We start from the raw sequence: 19,727 nt of genomic DNA on the forward strand, positions 1-19,727 counted from the left end.
TATTAAGCAAAAACTCTCACTGAAAAGAGATGCTATACGTAAGTACATAGCACGTTCCAGGCCCTCAATAAATGTTAGTTCTCTTCTTTCTTTCATTCACTAACACAAAAATGCTAATAGCTACACGTATTCAAAAAAATTTTGGTGACTAAGATAATGTGACATTTCAAAAATGGCCTGGCATTCCTCTTCCCCACAGAATTGAGAGTAAACCCCTTCTTGAAATTCCTCACACGCTGTACTGCAATCTCTGTATTATTTTCCATCATTTCATTTTCCCGTAAGTAATCTCCACGAAACAGAGACATTAAACAACACAAAGTCTATGCTTTACTCAAAACTATAGTCTGATGACAATTAAAACCTTAACACAATTTGAAACAATTTCGGTACCCCTGCTTTCAAAAAGAAAGAAAAGTAGAAAAAGATGGGAATACATAAGTAAAACACTAGATGTCTCTATGGAAATGGAGAGGTAGGAGATGCTATTGGGATCTATAAATGTAAAGAAAGGGCTGAGCAGCTACCAAAGAGTATAGCTGAGTAGATATTTAGAAACAGCAGCTCTCAGGAGTAGTGTCCACTGCCCAGCACCAGGATTTTAGTGATAATGGACAAGTGAAACATCACCAGGTCTAAAAAGCACAGTAGCTCAGAAACAAGACAAATGCTTCGAGTAACTCCTGGACAGTGCTACTCAAAGTATGGTCTGACAACCAGCACTACTCAAAAGCTGGTTGGCCCCTGGACTGCTACTGGTCTATCTACACATGAGAGTAGGCGTTGAGAAGTTTCTGTAGCAATTTGGTAGTTTATTTTGTCTGTGGAAACTAAAACCAGAAATCGGGGCCTGAATTTTCTATGTCTTCTTTTATTTTATTTTTCTGGTATTGGTCAGCAGCAGACTGCAAAAGAAGGGAACCTGGTGCTTCCCAGTGGAAGGTTTGAGACGTACTGCTCCAGGCTGTCTGTGGTACCCTCTCCAGCCTCTTGCTGAAGCAGCACCTGTAAGCAGAGCTTCCTACCAGATGACCCTGTGAAGCAGCTGTCCATTCTTCAGCTTATGACAGAGGGCAAAGGGGTCCTAGAAAGGACTAAATCCAGGAAAAACGATAGGATTTCAAGTGGTGAATGGGACACTGAAACAAAGAGGACAAGTTATTGACTAGAAAAATAGAAAAGAGAAGAGAAAAATATAGAAAAGAAGAATGAACTCCATGTGCCACTAGATTTCTACCAGAGGAATAAGGTGTTTTTGTTTTTCTCAGAAAAGAATGAATGCCCTCCCTGTGAAACAGTAAAGCAACCTCCACTCGGTTTCTCAATAAAGAAGGTACACGAGCCTACCAGGAGATGGAATTTTGCTCCAGGAGGAAGCAGTATGGTTTGCAACTCTCTGAGAAGGAGGAGGTCATATACTAACATGGCTCATGAGTGGATGTGCTGTCTTCTTGGAACACATGTTCCAGAGGAGATGAAGAACTGGCCAATACCAATCAAACCAGTGACCACAACCCACTTCTGATGACTCACTCAGGAACAAACTGGAACAATCAGATACTCAAAGAAATCTTTAGACATGATGAAGAATGAGTAAAAATCTAAAAAAGTGAATAGGCTCAGGAATATTTTCATCTCTTCCTCCCTTATGCTTTAAAAAAGGAAACACGTGTGAAATGAATAGGCTTGTAGATACAGCCAAAGGGATTGAGGTAGGGGTAGGTGGCATGAGATACGTCACCAATACAAATGACTTCTGTCAGGGACACAGTTTTTAACTTGCCTTGCCACCATTTTCACTGGTTAACCTGGAAGCAAACAAGAAGCTGTATTGCTTCTAAGAATTAAATTCTGTTTCACAAGAAAAGAACTGGTTAGTGACACGGAAGGAGCAAAAACTTTCCCCCAAGATACCAATGTCCTCTTAAAGTTCTTACTGGAAAGAAAGAGTTCTAAACAACCAAAGATATCACAAATTTCTGAGTAAACAGTGGTAAGAGCCTATGCCCAGAGTTCAAATGAATGATCTAAAAAGGGGTGGGAAACTCTATATAATGACACTGGCTACATACAATAAACAGCAAGCCTTTTAGTGAAAAGTAACACGAGCTGCCATTAGAAGGGGGGAAAGCATGAGGGGAAGGTGAAGAACAAGGTCGAGGCTAGATCAAGCAGAATCTTGTGTAACAGGCACACGGGGTTTGGCTTATATTTTGGTGCAATGGAAACTATTAAATATTTTTATGTAAAAAAAATCTTGAGGCAAACAAACATGGAAAAACAATATACCAAAACTGATGAGATGCAGCAAGAGTGTTCCAAGAGGAAATTTTATAGTTATAAATGCATACATCAAGAATAAAAGAAAGATCTTAAAAAAAAAACCCCTAACATTATACCTCAAAAAACTAGAAAAACAAGAACTAAGCCCAATCTTAGCAGAAGATACAGCTTTTTTGAGGAAATAATGAAGGCTAGAGCAGAAATAAATGAAACACAGAATAGGAAAGCAGTAGAAAAGATTAACAAAATTAAAAGTTGGTTCTTTGAAAAAATAAACCAAATTGGCAAACTAACCAAGTAAAAAAGAAAAAGTGCTCAAATAAATAAAATTATAAGTGAAAAAGGAGACATTCAACAGATAACACAGAAATAAAGGAACATAAGAGACTACTATGAACAATTATATGCCAACAAATTAGACAACCTAGAAGAAATGGATAAGTTCCTACAATCATGAAGAAATAGAAAATCTGAACATACCGATTACTACTAAGACGATTGAATCAGTAATCAAAAACCTCCCAAAAAGAAAAGCCCAGGACCAGAACTATCTCAAACTCTTGCAATACAAAGAAGAGGGAACACTTCCAAACCCAGCATTACCCTTATACCAAAGCCAGATAAGGATACTACAAGAAAAGAAAACTATAGGTCAATATCCTTATTGAATATAAGGGCCAAAATTCACAACAAAATACTAGCAAACTGAATTCAACAACACATTAAAAGGACCATATACCATGAGCAAGTGGAATTCATCCTTGGGATGCAAGGATGGTCCAACACATGCAAATCAATAAATGTGATACCTCACATTTAACACATACATCACATTATAATAGAATAAAAGAATAAAATCATATGATCATCTCAATAGATCCAGAAAAAGCATGTGACAAAATTCAACATCCTCTCATGATAAAAACTCTCAACAAATTAGATAAAGAAGGAGTATACCTCAACATAATAAAGGCCATACAGGACAAGCACGCAACTAACATCATACTCAATGGTGAAAGGTTGAAAGCTTTTCCTCTAAGATCAGGAACAAGACAACCCTCCCCACTCCTATTCAACATAGTACTGAAAGTCCCAGGCAGAGCAATTAGGCAAGAAAAAGAAATAAAAGGCATCAGAAACAGAAAGGAAGAAGTAAAATCGTCTCTGTTTACAGATGACAGGATCTTATATACAGAGGATCCAAAAGACTCCACCAAAAAGACTGTAAGAAGTAATAAACTAATTTAGTAAAGTTGTAGGATACAAAATCAACATACAGAGATCAGTAGCATTTCTTTATACTAACAATAAATAATTTTAAAAAGCAATAAAGAAAACTATCCCATTTCCAATAGCAACAAAAACAATAAAATACTTAGGAATAAACTTAACCAAGAGGTGAAAGATCTGTATACTGAAAATGATAAGACATTGGTGAAAGAAATTTAAGTGACACAAGCAAATGGAAAGCTATTTCACATTCGTGAACAGAAAGAATTAATATTGTTAAAACATCCCGTACTATCCAAAGCTATCTATAGATTCAATACAATCCCTGTCAAAATTCCAATGGCATTTCTCACAGAAACAGAACAAACAATCCTAAAATTCATATGGAAGCACAAAAGACCCCAAATAGCCAAAGCAGTACTGAGAAAGAAGAACAAAGCTAGAGGCATCATACTCCCTGATTTCAAATTATACTACAAAGCTACAGTAATCAAAATAGTATGATACTGGCATAAAAACAGACACATAGATGAATGAAACAGAATCAAGAGACCAGAAATAAACCCATGCATAAGCAGTCAACTTATATTTGACAAAGGAACCAAGAATATTCAATGGAAAAAAGGCAGTCTTTTTAATAAATGGTGTTGGGAAAACTGGATATACACATGTAAGAGAATGGAACTGACAAAAATTAACTACCACCCACAAAAATTAACTCAAAATGGATTAAAGACTTAAATGTAAGACCTGAAACCGTGAAACTTCTAAAAGAAAACATAGGGGAAAACTCTTAGACACTGGTCTTGGCAATGATTTTTTGGATATGACACCCAAAGCACAAACAACAAAAGCAAAAATAAACAAGTGGGATTACATCAGACTAAAAAGCTTCTGCACAGCAAAAGAAATGATTAACAAATGGAAAGGCAACCTACTGAATGGGAGAAAATATCTGCAAATAATATGACCAATAAGGGGTTAATATTCAAAATACATAAATAGCTCATACAACTCAACCAAAACAACCCCAAACAATCCGATTAAAAAATGGGCAGAAGACCTGAATAGACATTTTTCCAAAGAAGACATACAGATGGTCAACAGGCACATGAAAAGATGCTCAACATCATTAATCATCAGAGAAACGCAAATCAAAACCACAATGAGATACCACCTCACACTTGTCAGAATGGCTAATATCAAAAAAACACAAGAAGTAAGTGTTGGAGAGGATGTGGAGAAAAGGGAATTCTTATGCACTCTTGGTGGGAATGTAAATTGGTGCAGCCACTATGGAAAACAGTATGGAAGTTCCTCAAAGAATTAAAAATAGAACTACCATATGATCCAGCAGTACCACTCCTGGGTATATATTCAAAGGAAAAAAAATTACTATGTTGAAGCAATATCTGCACTCCCATGTTCACTGCAGAATTATTTACAATAGTCAAGAAATGGAAACAAGTAAGTGTCTGTCTATGGACGAATGAACAGAGAAAAATGTGGTGTGTGTGTGTGTGTGTGTGTGTGTGTGTGTGTATACACACACAACTGACTACTGTTCAGCCAAAAAAAAAAAAAGAAGGAAATCCTGCCATTTGTGACAACACAGATGAACCGTGAAGGCATTATACCAACTGAAATAAGTCAGAGAAAGACAAATCCTGTATGATCTCACTTATATATGGAATCTAAAAAAAAAAAAAAAAAAAGACAAATTCATAGAAACAAAGAGAAGAGTAGATTGTTGGTTTGGGAAGGAGAAGGGGGAAATGGAGATGGTGAAAGGTGGTCAGAAGGTACAAACTTCCAGTTATAAGGTGAAGTTCTAGGGATCTAATGTACATCATGGCAACTATAGTTAACACTGTATTGTATACTTAAAAGTTGCTCAGAGGAATTCCCTGACAGCCCAGTGGTCAGGACTCTGTGCTTTCACTGCAGGGAGCATGGGTTCGATCCCTGGTGGGGGAACTAAGATCTTGCATGCCGTGCGGTGAGGCTAAATAAAAAAGTTGCTACGAGAGTAGATCTTAAAAGTTCTCACCACACATACACAAATAAAGGTTAACTCGAAACAAAATTTTTTTAACAGGCCAAGGGTTTGATCCAGTTTTCAGTTTTACAGATCATTCCGGTGTCTGTGAAAAAAAACTGTAGGCAAGCATAGGGGGAAAAGAAGAGACCTGTTAGATGTTGCTACAAACAGTCCTCAAAGGAAGTAATGGTTGGTGGCTTAGTCTAACTAGAGTCGCCATACGGATACAAAGAAAAGGAAGAAAGAACTTGGCATGAGATATATTTTAGAGGTAGGGTTGACAGGACTAGAAAATGGGATTCATGTGGAAGATACAGGAAAGGAATATATCAAGGATGACTGTTACATTTCTAGCTTGAGAAATTAGGCTGATGGGTGGTCCCATTTATTGAGACCAGGAAGTCTGGGTAGGAGGGTAAAATCAAAAGTTCAATTTAGGGCATGCTTAGTTTGAGATGCCTTTGAGAGACCCACATAGACTTGTCAAGCAGGTACTGGATGTGTAAGCTGGAAGACAAAGTAAGAGGTACTGAGTGGAGTGTACAGTTCAGGAGGCAAAAACATAATCTGAGACTAGTTGTGACCGCCCTAAAGAGAATACAGAAAGATAAAGAAAGATGATCCAGAACTAATCAACACAACAACTTTTTTTTTTCTTTTTGGCCATGCCACGAGGCTTATGGGATTTTAGTTCCCCGACCAAGGATCGAACCCGGGCCCTCGGCAGTGAGAGCTCAGAGTCGTGACCACTGGCCTGCCAGGGAATTCCGCCAAATTAACTTTTAATGAATTAACTATATTTCAATTTTCAGTTGTCAGGATCAGGCTTTGTCCTGGTCCGATTCAGTATTTTTGTCAATTTCTTAAATTAAGACACAGAAGGAGGCTCGGGTTGGAGGATGGCATTTATTCAATCATTCAAATGTGTAGTGATTGCCTAATGGGTCCCAGGCATTAAGTCAGGCTATAGGGACACAGAGATGAAGAAAACGTAATCCCCGCCTTAAAGAGACACTGGAGGCTAGTTTAAAAAAAAAAATTACCAACAAGGGCAATGGGTTTAATGGCACTCAAAAAGAATCACGTTCAACGTATGAAGATACAGCTTAGCACAGTGGATAAAAATGGTGCCATGAATTAAATGTTTGTGTCCCTGAAATTCATATGTTGAAACCTTAACCTCCAAGATGGGGCCTTCAGGAGGTAACTAGGTTTAGATGAGGACATGAGGGTAGGACCTCGGTGATGGGATTAATGTCCTTATAAGAGGAAGAAGACCAGAGCCTGCTCAGGCTCACTTTTAAACTCTCTCCTCCCTTGTGAGGACACAGAGAGAAGGTCCTCCCAGGCACCTTGACTGGACTTCCCAGCTTCCAGAACTATGAAAAATAAATGTCTGTTGTTTAAATCACTCAGTCTCTGGTATTTTGTTACAGCAGCCTGAGCTGAGACAAGTGGGGTCTCTAGAGCTATATATCTACCTGCGTTCAAGATCCCAGCTCTGCCGCTTACTCACTGTGTAAGTTTAAGCAAGTTGTTTAACCTTTCTGTGGATCAATTTCTCCATCATAAAAATGGGGGTAAGAAGAATACTAATCTCATATGTGCAATATGCTAACCACAATGCCCAACACATGGTAAGTGCTCATGTAAGTTAGCTACTATTATTATTTCCCAATGGCATGGCAGTGGTTCTATTGGAGGGAACAGAATCATAAACAAAAGATTCTACATGTAGGCTTAAAATAATTTTGTTGAACAATACCCAACTGAGAAAATCTGACCAAACAGAAGTTAATATACAAGAAACCTATAACATCTTGCTCGATGAAAAGACCAATATGAGTCAATACATGTACCACATTAATAGAAGTCTAGTATCCACATTAAGAGGGCAATAGTTTCACAATAACCAGGAGCAAATTTGAAGTATTCTGTTTACTTCTTGGGATGCAATTTTATAAAGCATATTGACAAATTGGGAAGATTCTGGAATAATATGACCATGACAGTGAGGAATTTGGGAACGAGATTCAATCGTCCTGTTACTGTTCATATATGCACCCATACAAGTGTACACCTCACTTCACTACACTTAATGTTTTGTATATAAATTGTATGTATACATGTATACACTTAGCTGTATGTACATATGTAGCGTAGAGCTATTGTTTATCTCCTGTACTACACTATAAACTTGACAAGGACAGGAATGGTGTCTGGCTCACCAATGTATCACTGGTACCTACTACAGCACCTTTCACCTAGTAGGTACTCAGGAATTATTTCCTAGATGAATGAATAAATGAATGTGTCTCACATGAGAAATTTTTAAAGAAAAGGGATTTTTAGCCCTAGGAAGCTTTGATGGATGACTTCAAAGAATTAAGTGATTGTCCTGTAGGAGAGAAAGTAGACTAATTTGGTAAGGTCCCAGACTGCAGAGTTAAGACGAATATACAGAGGCAGAATTCACCTCTAGGTAAGGAAGAACTTTTGTTCCCAAACCTGTGTGACAAAGTCCATAGGCCACCTTACAAAGCAGTGAGCCCTGCATCACTACAAAAGGAGTTTGGCTGTCCCTGGGGAGGACCCTACACTAAATGGTCTATAACTAAGATCCCTTCCAATTATATGAGTCTGTGCTCTCTGTTACCTTAGATTCTTACCTGCCACTCCTTTCCCCTCCATTTCTGCCCATCCAGAGCCTAGAACCTGCACAACCTTGCAAAGAAACAGTGCGCCATGTCTCCAAAGGCTCCGGGAAGGGAGCTGGACACATCTTATCTAGCCATTCTTTCTCCAGCTACTTTGAGGGGTAGGGAAGAGGTACTCCTTAAGAAAGTGGAGGGAGAAATAGGTATAGAAAGAAAAGCCATTTCAGCGCAGATAGGGAGATTTTAAAGACACAAATCTAACTAAGGGCTAATGATCAAAATGGATTCAGTCAGTTGACTGAAATATCCACGGGGGATTTTCTTCTCTTGAGCATCAGGAAATCAAAGTTATTAATCTGATAATTAAATAGCCAAGTAAAGTTGAAGCATTTAAATCCCACTTTGGCAAACTAGCAGAAATTACCAACGATCAGAGTCTTATCTATAAACAAGAACATCTTACAGATTAACCAGTTATGAAAATACTATCCTCCTCTTTCGTGGACTCATCAGTTCCATCAAAGAAACCTACTGACAACAGCGGTTCTAACCTGTCCAAGTTTGGACTCAGAGATCACAGCTCTTTTGAACGTTTTCCAGGTAGCTGGGCACCATGTGTAAAATCACTTTCTCACTCAAGACAATCACACAGATTGCTTTTATTAAAAGCACAAGAAAAAAAAAGCACACTCCCTCCCCATTTGAGGGGTTGTTTTATGGGGAGGTTGCCAGCCTGTCTAAAAATGTGTACAAAAATCTCAATTCTTCAGGCTTCAGAGGAAGACTTTTCTACAGTGAAATCCAGCATTTTCCTGGTGCCCTCCCTCACTTTTTAGCAGAGATAGTCTGTGGTTGTGGGATCTCCAAACCCAAACAGTCTGGCATTCCCTAGGGAAGTGGTGAGACCTCGCACTAGACCCTGGTGTCTTGGAGGGAAGGTAAAAGACCTTGAAGGACGCAGGAACTGCAACAGAAAGGTCTAGAATCCAGAAAGAGACTCCCACATTGGTTGGAACCCTTTTGATAGGTGCCTGCTCCTTCATGTGAGAGATGAGGCAAGTCCTTCCCGGAGAACATTCCAGGATCCTAATCACTAGCCTTCCCAGCATGAGTCCTGTAGGCTTCATGCTAATGAGGCTCCACCCACCCGCTCTGCCATCGTCATCCTGTGCAGCGTTTACCCTTCCATAGGAGAAAGTAAGGTTGTCCAGTGGCCTTACCTGTTTTTCCTGCTCCGCTTTCCCCAGTAATCAGAATACATTGGTCTTTATCTTGATCTCTTAGGGATCTGTATGCTTCATCTGACAGGGCAAAGCTGCAGGGGATAATGGGAAAAAAGTCCTTAAAATTCAGCTCATTATTATGTGTTTATCAGATATAACTAACTACAGGCTCTTTAAAGGGTCACTGATACGCTTTAGATAGAAAGCTGAGATATCACATTTTATTTCCTTCAAATTCTTAAATAAATAAAGCTGTCCATTCTTTGTGGCCCGTGTTCCCTTCTCCTACGCATTCTCTCTTAACTGAAACGGGACTGATGTATTGTACTCTAAAGATATAGAGTACATGTCCACATGTCCACAACTGGATAATGTTGCTATTTCCAGGACAATACACTGGAGTTTCAAAACAATGAGAAAAATATCTTCAAACATTAGAAAAATGTTATCAAATACCAAATAGCTGATATTAACATCACTAAGCTAAACATAGAACTACTGCCTTCACAAACAAGATGGCTGAAACTGTAAGGTCCACCAGAGGCAGGTGGTACTATAGGTTTGCTGTGGCTCTTGTCCGGTCCTGTGCACTCTGTGATGACAAAGGGCCCCCTATCAAGAAAGTCCTCATGTGGACCTTCCCCTCCTCAAAATTTACTAACAAGGTAAATTTTGCTCCCTCTAACTAACTGAAAAATAATTGGGACAATATGATACTGTACTTAAAATAGGAAAGCTCCTCTTCTAATTCATTTATTAACAAGTACTTATTGAGTCTACCTGATGTGAAGAACACGCTAGGAATGCACGGGAGAGATATACAAAACAGAAAATAGGTTAAGTGCAAGGAAAAAGATATGTGCAAAACATTGCAGAACCAGACCTCAAGGGGGTAGGGGTGTGGAGCAGGAGTATCTTAAGAGGTAGAAAAACAGCCCTAAAGAATTCATTAGCGGGCTTCCCTGGTGGCGCAGTGGTTGAGAGTCCGCCTGCCGATGCAGGGGACACAGGTTCGTGCCCCGGTCCGGGAGGATCCCACATGCCGCGGAGCGGCTAGGCCCGTAAGCCATGGCCACTGAGCCTGCGCGTCCAGAGCCTGTGCTCCACAACGGGAGAGGCCACAACAGTGAGAGGCGCTAGAGGAGTGATGCGCTAGAGAGATGGGCAGACTCCAAATCAGGAGAATAGAGATGATCGGGAGCCACCCAGCGGGAATGTAAGCGAGAGGCCACACAGTGAGAGGCGCTAGAGGAGTGATGCGCTAGAGAGATGGGCAGACTCCAAATCAGGAGAATAGAGATGATCGGGAGCCACCCAGCGGGAATGTAAGCAACAGAGGGACAGGATCACATAGTAATCAGAGAGTAATTAGAGCTAAAAATAGCAGCATTTACCCTGTACCAGCATGGTCCCCAGGCCCTTCATATTTAATCTTTTTTATTTATTTATTTATTTTTATTTGTTTATCTTTGGCTGCGTTGGGTCTTCGTTGCTGCATGCGGGCTTTCTCTAGCTGCGGCGAGCGGGAGCCACTCTTCATTGCGGTGCGCGGACTTCTCACTGCGGTGGCTTCCCTTGTTGCAGAGCACGGGCTCTAGGCACACGGGTTTCAGTAGTTGTGGCACGCGGGCTCTAGAGCACAGGCTCAGTGGTTGTGGCACATGGGCTTAGTTGCTCCACGGCATGTGGGATCTTCCTGGACCAGGGCTCAAACCTATGTCCCCTGCATTGGCAGGCAGATTCCCAACCACTGTGCCACCAGGGAAGCCCCCATATTTAATCATGTTAAATCTCACAACAAAACCACTACGAAAAAATTATTATTAATCCCATTTTCAGGTGATGAAATGGTGGCAAAAAGTGAAGACAGAACTTGCCAAGGTCACACTGGCAGTGTGCTCTTGACGATTGGGACACACCACCTCCGTGCCCTGGACAGAGATCACAGGGCCACAGGATGGCATGTAAGAGAGACCAATCTGGAGGCAAGGAGCCTGGGGAAGGGCTGGGATACAGGTAGAGCGTCAATTCAGCCAACCAGACTTTGGCTTCTCTGCAGGAAATGTGTGGCGCCATTAATAATGACAATGTACTGAGCACCTTCAATGTGCCAGGAGCTGAATGAAGTGTTCTCCTATTCACAATCAGATTTCATCCTTACAGTAGCTCTGTGAAGTGAAAGCTACTTGCATCCTTAAAGAAAAAGGATCCAATGAGACTGAGAGGTGACATGACAAGTCCAAGACCAGGACAGTCATAACCTGAACCCAGATATCCTGTGTATCACATTCTTCCCCTCTCCTCACATCCTCTTACGATTATCTGTGACCTTATCCTCTGGCTGGACCAATGTGAGCCCCCAAAGAGAGTCACCACAAGCCTTATTTGTAACCGTCACATCAGCGACTCCAACCAAAGCCTTGCACATAAATACAGTCATTTGTTGAATGAACATATAAAGAAAAGGCAAGAAAGGGACTTTTTCGAGTAACATGTTGCTTTAGCTTGCTTATGTGAACAATGTACACTGATCTCTTTCCGTCCAGCATGTCTTCCTCACCCTCAGATCCCTTCAGCCATCCCCTAAGTAACCAGTGCCTTGCTGTGTGCCAAGGTCTACCAGTGCTTAGGTCGCTCAGTGGCCTCATCCTTCTCTAGTGTTCTCTGAATTGCCGAGGAGGAAGTAAGCATCCCCCTCTGCACCACTGCATACTGGGACAACGGACAAAACAGTGAATCCCAGAGGCAGAGGCATCCTGGATGGACAGGGTTCCCTGGGCCCCAGACCCCCAACTTAACACCTACAGGACCCCGAGCAAGTCCCTCACCCTGGCTGAGTTTTCTTCAGGTACAAAATTTAAAACGTAGCCACGTACTTCCACTTAGAGGATTAAGTATACCTGTATGAAAGCACTTTAAAAGTGATCGAGTCCTGAATAAATGTCCAATGTCCTTCTGTATCATAATTAGTTATGTAGACATCTTCTGATCCCTTACCAGAGTGTAAGCTCCTGGGGGCACAGCCTTTCCGTGTAATTAATCTTTGTGCATCCCACAGATATGAACATAAGACATCGTCTATACCAAAATACGAATGAATGAATGAGTGGATCCTCTCAAGTACTGACAAAGTCCCTACTGGACTGCACTCCGTAAAGGGTGGTGAACAGGAAAGCCATATCTTCTATGACCTTCACAAGGGGAAGGAGAGCTTTACTTGGATTCCTTATTAGCCTTCCTCCCTCCCACTCCTCCCACCTCCAGACAAGAGCTCAGTGATGCTGCTGTCATTTTCATCATGGGCAAGAAACAGAGGAAAGCATGTTACGGCAAATATACAAATGAACTTTTCCAACCATACACGTTTGCCGACCTCTTCATGGGTTAACACAGGCCTTTTCCCATGTTCCTAAGACTGCAAGTTAGCTTTATATATTACACTACTACCAGATCCCAAAGGATGCAAAATGACTTCTAATGTGAATAACCACATATGATTGTGCGTGCACATATATATGTGGACACACAGACACGAGGGTTCAGAAGATCACCAAATGACCCTGGCATGGGTTTACTTCAAGTCAAAGAAACACCTAGCTTGAACACTTACTTTCCACTTGTCTATCTAGACAGAATACTTAACTGCTGTTCCCCAAACTGGGTTTGATTCATCTAATGAGGAGTATATTTTAATTTAAGATAAAGGCTAAAAGGGATAGTTATTCTGTCAGGACTCTGGAGAGTCCCTGATTTCAAACTGCCATGAAATTTTACCAATTAAAGTATTTAAGCACTGGGAAAATTGGCCTGGACTACTGGCACACGCATCTCAAGCAGAGCATAAGTGTCATCATACTTCTTTCGTATAAACACGAAAGATCTTGACTTCACTTAAAAATGACAAAGAGGGGCTTCCCTGGTGGCGCAGTGGTTGAGAATCCGCCTGCTGATGCAGGGGACATGGGTTCATGCCCCGGTCCGGGAAGATCCCACATGCCGCGGAGTGGCTGGGCCCATGAGCCATGGCCGCTGAGCCTGCGCGTCCAGAGCCTGTGCTCCCCAACGGGAGAGGCCGTGACAGTGAGAGGCCCACGTACCACAAAAAAAAAAAAAAAAAAAAAAAAAAAAAAAAAAGACAAAGGGGCAGGCAGGTCCTGAAGGACACCAGCTCCCCTCCCAATCTTGTTCTCTTTCTCTCTGGCAACGTTAGCACATGCCCATCACCACGGCCAACATTTATAACTAAACTGAAACCACATGCCAGTCTTCCCATCCACTCTATAATTAAGGAACTTAAATAAATCTTTAGAGAAGTTTCTACTTAAAAACAGTTGTGACCCATATGCTTCGCATTATTTTGTGAGCGTGTCATCATTGTGATTTACCACACACAAAAATGAATGGTTTGTTGAACTACGATGACGATAACAACGGGCAAACATGGTTTTCATCCCACCACATCAAGAGCGGGGTTTCATCCACTACGTCTGTCCTCTAGCTGAGCTCTAAGAATAGCGACAGCCTGACGTTTGAGTGTAAGTAGCCCCTTCATTTCCAGATCAGCTAAACGGCTGTTCATTGAGAGCCAAACTTTCCCAAACACCAAGCATGTTTGCTGCATATCTGCAAATAGCTGTATCTATCGCTTTTAGGTTTTGGAAGCTTGGTTTGGGGCTCATCTGTTATGTTCTGTCAGAGCAGAAGATTGGGTTTCATGTTCAAAATTATCTAGTCGGTGCTTATGTCCCTTCTCCACCTTATTTCTGTTCAGAATGTTAATCTCCACCGTGGCCCTGCTTTCATGGCCATCAAGGGTGATGGCAGGGCTTCTTTTCCCCAAACTCCAAGCTCTCCACCCTGCCATTTCCTTTCTAGGTTTCTTTCACCTACTGTACGAAGCAGAAAAGATAATGTGACACCCAACACATCACCCACCACCACCTAAAGCTTATGCTTATGTTCTCCCAACCAGCCCCCTACTTTTCAGTCCCTCTGGCTATCCTCTAATGAGGCGCTTGAGGAATCACTCTCCAAAACGGTCAACTCCGTTTGAGGACTTTTAGTTTGTCATCTCCATTAGCCAAAGTGCTTAACGGAACAAATTTTGTCTCAGGAAACTCTCCTGAACTTAGATAACTGTTTCTACCTTTCTGTTTCAGTCTTTTTCTTTAAGAGCTCTCTCAAAATGGTGTTCCCTTTCATTCAATCCTGAATCCTAGAATACTTTCAAATCACACTAGGGAAATTCTGCTTCTGAATTTAGCCCTCTTAAAATAGCTCTGTCTCAAAATTCTCATCTACATTGAGATCTACAAATCTCAACTATCTCTCTCCTTTCTAGCTCTGGTTCGGCCCTAAAAACTGTGTGCTTTTAAAATTAAGCAACAAGGGCTTCCCTGGTGGCGCAGTGGTTGAGAGTCTGCCTGCCAATGCAGGGGATATGGGTTCGTGCCCCGGTCCGGGAAGATCCCACATGCCACGGAACGGCTGGGCCCGTGAGCCATGGCCGCTGAGCCTGCGCCTCTGGAGCCTGTGCTCCGCAATGGGAGAGGCCACAACAGTGAGAAGCCAGCGTACCGCAAAAAAAAAAAAAAAAAAAAAAAGCAACAAAAAGTAAGTGTTTTTAAAAAAAATTCCTAACCTCTAAGTGTGCCACCAATTCCTAATTTCATACTAAACCCGATTAAGGGCTAAGGTAGTCCACAGCAAGGATGTGGAAGAGAAGGAAAAGGAGAAAGGGAATTGTGTGTGGTGTGTTTTGCACAGTAACCTTGAGGTCTGTTTGTTTATTTGCTTGTTTGTTTTTAAAGGAGAGGCACAATGCTGGCCTTCCTTGTAAAATACTATTGCAGGTATCTGTACATCTATAACTGTCTCATATTCTCAATTCAGAAACATTCACTCGCTTGAAAAATATCACCCTGTTAAATTAGTGTTATGCCCTTCCGTGAAACATTCATCCTATCATATCTTAAGTGAAAACTTCAGGGAAAATAAGTTTTTATACTTCTTTGTTACAAGTAACTATAACTTTTTTTATCCTGGAAAGCTTTATTACATTCTTGTCCTATGCCAGGACAGGCATACCTCATTTTAATATGCTTCATTTTATTGCACTTCCCAGATACTGTGTTCTTTACAAATTGAAGGTTTGTGGCAACCCTGCATCAAGCAAGTCTATTGGCACCATTTTTCCAACAGCATTTGCTCACTTTCATGTCTCTTGGTTGGTCACATTTTGGCAATTCTCACAATTATTTCAAACTTTTTCATTATTATTACATTTGTTACAGTGACCTGTGATCCGTGATCTTTGATGTTACTATTATAACTGTCTTGTTGTTTCGTGTTTTTTATTTAATGTATGTACACTGTTTTTTTTAAAGACATAATGCTGTTGCACACTTTATTGATAGACTACCATACAGGGTAAACATAACTTTTATATACACTGGGATACCAGACAATTCGTGTGACTTGCCTTATTGAGATATTCACTTTATTGAGGTAGTCTGGAACTGAACCCACAATGCCTCTGAGGTGTGCCTGTGCAAGCATGGTAAATCGACATATTTACAACAATACAGTTTTTCCTACACAGCCACAACACTGGTAAGCATTCCTAACAATCCAAGCCTCAGAGCAGGAGAAGACAGACAACAAAAGTAAGCCTCTCTTGAAGACAGACAGCAATAGGGACTTCCCTGGCGGAGCAGTGGTTAAGAATCTGCCTGCCAGTGCAGGGGACACGGTGTTCAAGCCCTGGTCCAGGAAGATCCCACATGCCACAGAGCAACTAAGCCCGCGCACCACAACTACTGAGCCTGCGCTCTAGAGCCCATGAGCCACAAGTACTGAGCTCGCATGCCTAGAGTCCATGCTCCGCAACAAGAGAAGCCGCCGCAATAAGAAACCCACGCACCGCAACAAAGAGTAGTCCCTACTCGCCGCAACTAGAGAAAGCCCGTGCACAGCAACAAAGACCCAACGCAGCCAAAAATAAAAAAAAAGATTTTAATATTAAAAAAAAGATAGATAGCAATGGGCATATGTACACCATGAAGTTAAAAAGAAAGATTATGAAAACAAACACAAAGAACAGAATTAGAGGGAGATGGATGGTAAATGGACCTAAATGGTTGCGAGGTCTCTGTATGTTATGTAAAGTGGTACAGTATTAATTCTATATGGATCTTGAAAACTCAAGGATGTATATTACACCATGAATAACCACAAAATAAAACACAAAGAGGTACAAAATAACAAAAGAATTAAAATGGAATTCTAAAAATATTTCAAATTATCCAAAAGAAGGCAAGAAAAAAAGAACAAAAACAGGGGAGAAATAGAAAGTAAATTATTGAATGGTAAACCTAATTCAACCATATCAATAATCACACTAAATGTTAATGGACAAAATACTCCAATTAAAAGGCAGAATATGTTAAAATGGATATAAAGGCAAAACCCAATTACACGTTTCCTATAGGAGTCATACTTAAAATATGAAGACATAGGCCAGAAGGACATAAGATGGAAAAATACATACCATGCCAAAACAACTGATCAAAAAAAAAAAAAGAAGAAGTGCATTGCACTTTCTTTTCTCTTTATACATCTAAACTCAAAGAGCTCCCTAGCTGTCATCTCAATGAAAAGAAGGATGCTATGCCATGGCATGGCATATGGCAGAGTAAAGGTGAGACTTAATTATCTCTAAAAATTATCTACAATCATTTTTCTAGGAATATTTTATCAATATTTACTTTTCTAAGTTCATATGCATTCTTATATCCTAAACATAAGTAGTTACATGGGTTTCTTTTGGCTACATGATTGGAAAAGGCTTGTTTCTATTAGGTACAAAATAGAAATTTCATCAGGGATGAATCATTTTAAGATGACATCTGTTCTGAAGTGAGAACAGTTAAGGCATCAAATAAAGCTCAAAAGTCAGGTTTTAAAATAAGACATGACAAACAGGCACAAAAAGTTTCTTCTTCCTCTAGAATTACACCGGCTTCCAAAAAACAGACTCCACAGTATTTTCGTGAAATTTCATAGACTGCCTGAGTCAACGTCAATGTACACTAGGGTCCCTCATTAGTTTTTAATGGGTCACTCAAAAATACTTTCTGGACAGTCAAATATAACCACTAAAGGGACAAAACCCACAAAGACCCAACACAGCCAAAAATAAAAAGAATTTGAATGTTTTGTGTGCATAAAATGGTTCACATGTGTTATAACGTTTTAAGGAATAACAGAAATCCCTGTGTAATTAGACAAGAAATTCTTCTCCTTCAGTATTAGAATTTACAAACAAAGCTCTTTATCTCACTGGTTCACTTGCTAGTTAGGCAATATTATCCAAAACAAACAGCAAAGAGCACTTAAGGGGTACAGTCTTCTTTCAAGATTGCAGAAATTCTATTTACAATCCTCTTGTGATGAAGCTCTGGGGCACACTCACATTCTTCAACCCCATGGGCCCGACCATTATCAAAATCATAATGGAGTTCCTCAGGTCTACCCCGGCCAAGGCCAGCTGGCTAAGTGTCCCTCAAACACCTTCCTTCTCCTGGAGACAGATGTGAAGGTGGACTGGGCCAAGGGATGACTCCTTTTCAAAGGTGGATTGCAAAAGCCAGGTATTGAAGACATGCATTAGGAAGTAGATAAGAGGTTTAAAAAAGACTAAATGTCAGGAAGGAAAAGGACTGGACTTAAGATATGAAGGCAGTGAGGAGGAAACATCTGCCTTCAGGGCCTGGAAGCCACTCTTTGGAATTTAGCGGTAATCCCTTTGCCGCTGAGGACTTCCTTCTGCAAATGGTGCCCTGAGCATGAGAGGCCACAAGGGAAAGCCCTCCACAGGGCCAGCATCCTGCTTGGGGCTTGGCAGGCAGTTAAAAGCACAGATTCCAGCTTATCAGTCTTTGCTGCTGCAGGCCTTATCTCACAAATTAATGAAGTGTGGGTGGTTTCTACGGTCTTGAATCAGTCCCCTAATAACTAAAATGGAAGAGTATGCGGAAGCTAGTGAGAACACTCACAAGGGTGAGGTTCCCAGGCACCCATGAGCTGAGAGGCATTATGCTCATTCACTGTGAGGGTTCTGGGAATGAAGATGAAGAGAATCTGTCCTCAGTCGAACAGGAAAAACACTAAGTCCCCCCAAAAAGAGGTGTGGGAGAAGGTAAGAAACACATGAGCAATCTCCTAAAAACATTCAAATTGGGAAAAAATGACTTTTACTGACAAAGGCATGTCATGGAAAACTGTGAAATCTTAACCCCAAGGCATATGCAAGGAGAGAGGCTGGGAGAATGCAGAGAGTAAGGAGGAAATTATGTTATTTCCCCTGTCCAGAAGTTAACAAAACACACCTGATCTGGGGTAAAGAACAAACAGACAACTGGGCTCTTAATTCAAATTCAAAAAGCCCTTATAAGTATTTTTAGCATCTCTTTTAACAAAGGAATACTAACAATCATCTTTTATTACCCAACTCTCATAAAAGTAACTACACAGTTACTGTCTACAAGAATAGCCTTTCCTGAGCAAGGTAAATACAATTGAATGAATTCCCAACACAACTGTTTCTTAGCTTTTCGGCAAAATAGCTTATTTCAACCAATTTCATAGTTTTTATGACTTTATTACAGGCAACTCAATCCTGGGGGTGGGGGAGAAATCTATCCCAAGAGAAGTTATTCCAACGATCGTCCTAATTGTCCTTAGGACTTAATGTTTTATTCATTAAAGTAAACAGAATGATTTCAAGTTCTCAAAATGCGAACTGATTTTTCAGATAGGTGCTCCCTACTGATTTGAAGCGTAAAAATGTGCCACCTTGTATGCCATTCTGTGTGTCTTTGTGTAACACTGAAACACACATTCTGATCTAAGGCACTTCACATCCACAAACCAAACAGTTACGACTGTTCAGTAAAATCAACCTTTCATGTTTACAATGTTCAAATGTCAAGCACTCTGCATCCCCTAACTTTGATAGCCCCGGCCAGTGCCTGCCAAGTACACAGGATACAAGGACATGAGGTGGAGTCCCATTTTCCCTCCAGTAAGAGAAAGAGAGAGACACAGGGACATTCGTCTGCAACAGACGATGCTGCGCTGGGCACCCTGCATGGCACCACGTACTGAAGAAGGGCAGAGAAATCTGGCCTTGGTTATCATGGAAGCCATTGAGTGGAGATGGCATCTGAATGTCTGAATGGGAACTCCAAGTACACACATTGCTGTGATGCAAAAAAAAAAAAAAAAAAAAAC

At 40.8% G+C, this 19,727-nt stretch overlaps 1 protein-coding gene across 1 annotated transcript in view; it reads right to left on the minus strand.

The window, feature by feature from the left end:
* The window catches only part of MYO1B (myosin IB), a 187,044-nt gene that overhangs the window by 86,284 nt on the left and 81,033 nt on the right, over positions 1-19,727 (minus strand). Inside the window, 1 exon segment of the mRNA XM_007464958.1 lies at positions 9,432-9,526. Coding sequence (XP_007465020.1) covers positions 9,432-9,526 — 95 coding nt within the window.

This window comes from Lipotes vexillifer, unplaced genomic scaffold (genome assembly GCF_000442215.2).
Source record: "Lipotes vexillifer unplaced genomic scaffold, Lipotes_vexillifer_v1.1 scaffold903, whole genome shotgun sequence".
NCBI lineage: Eukaryota > Metazoa > Chordata > Mammalia > Artiodactyla > Lipotidae > Lipotes > Lipotes vexillifer.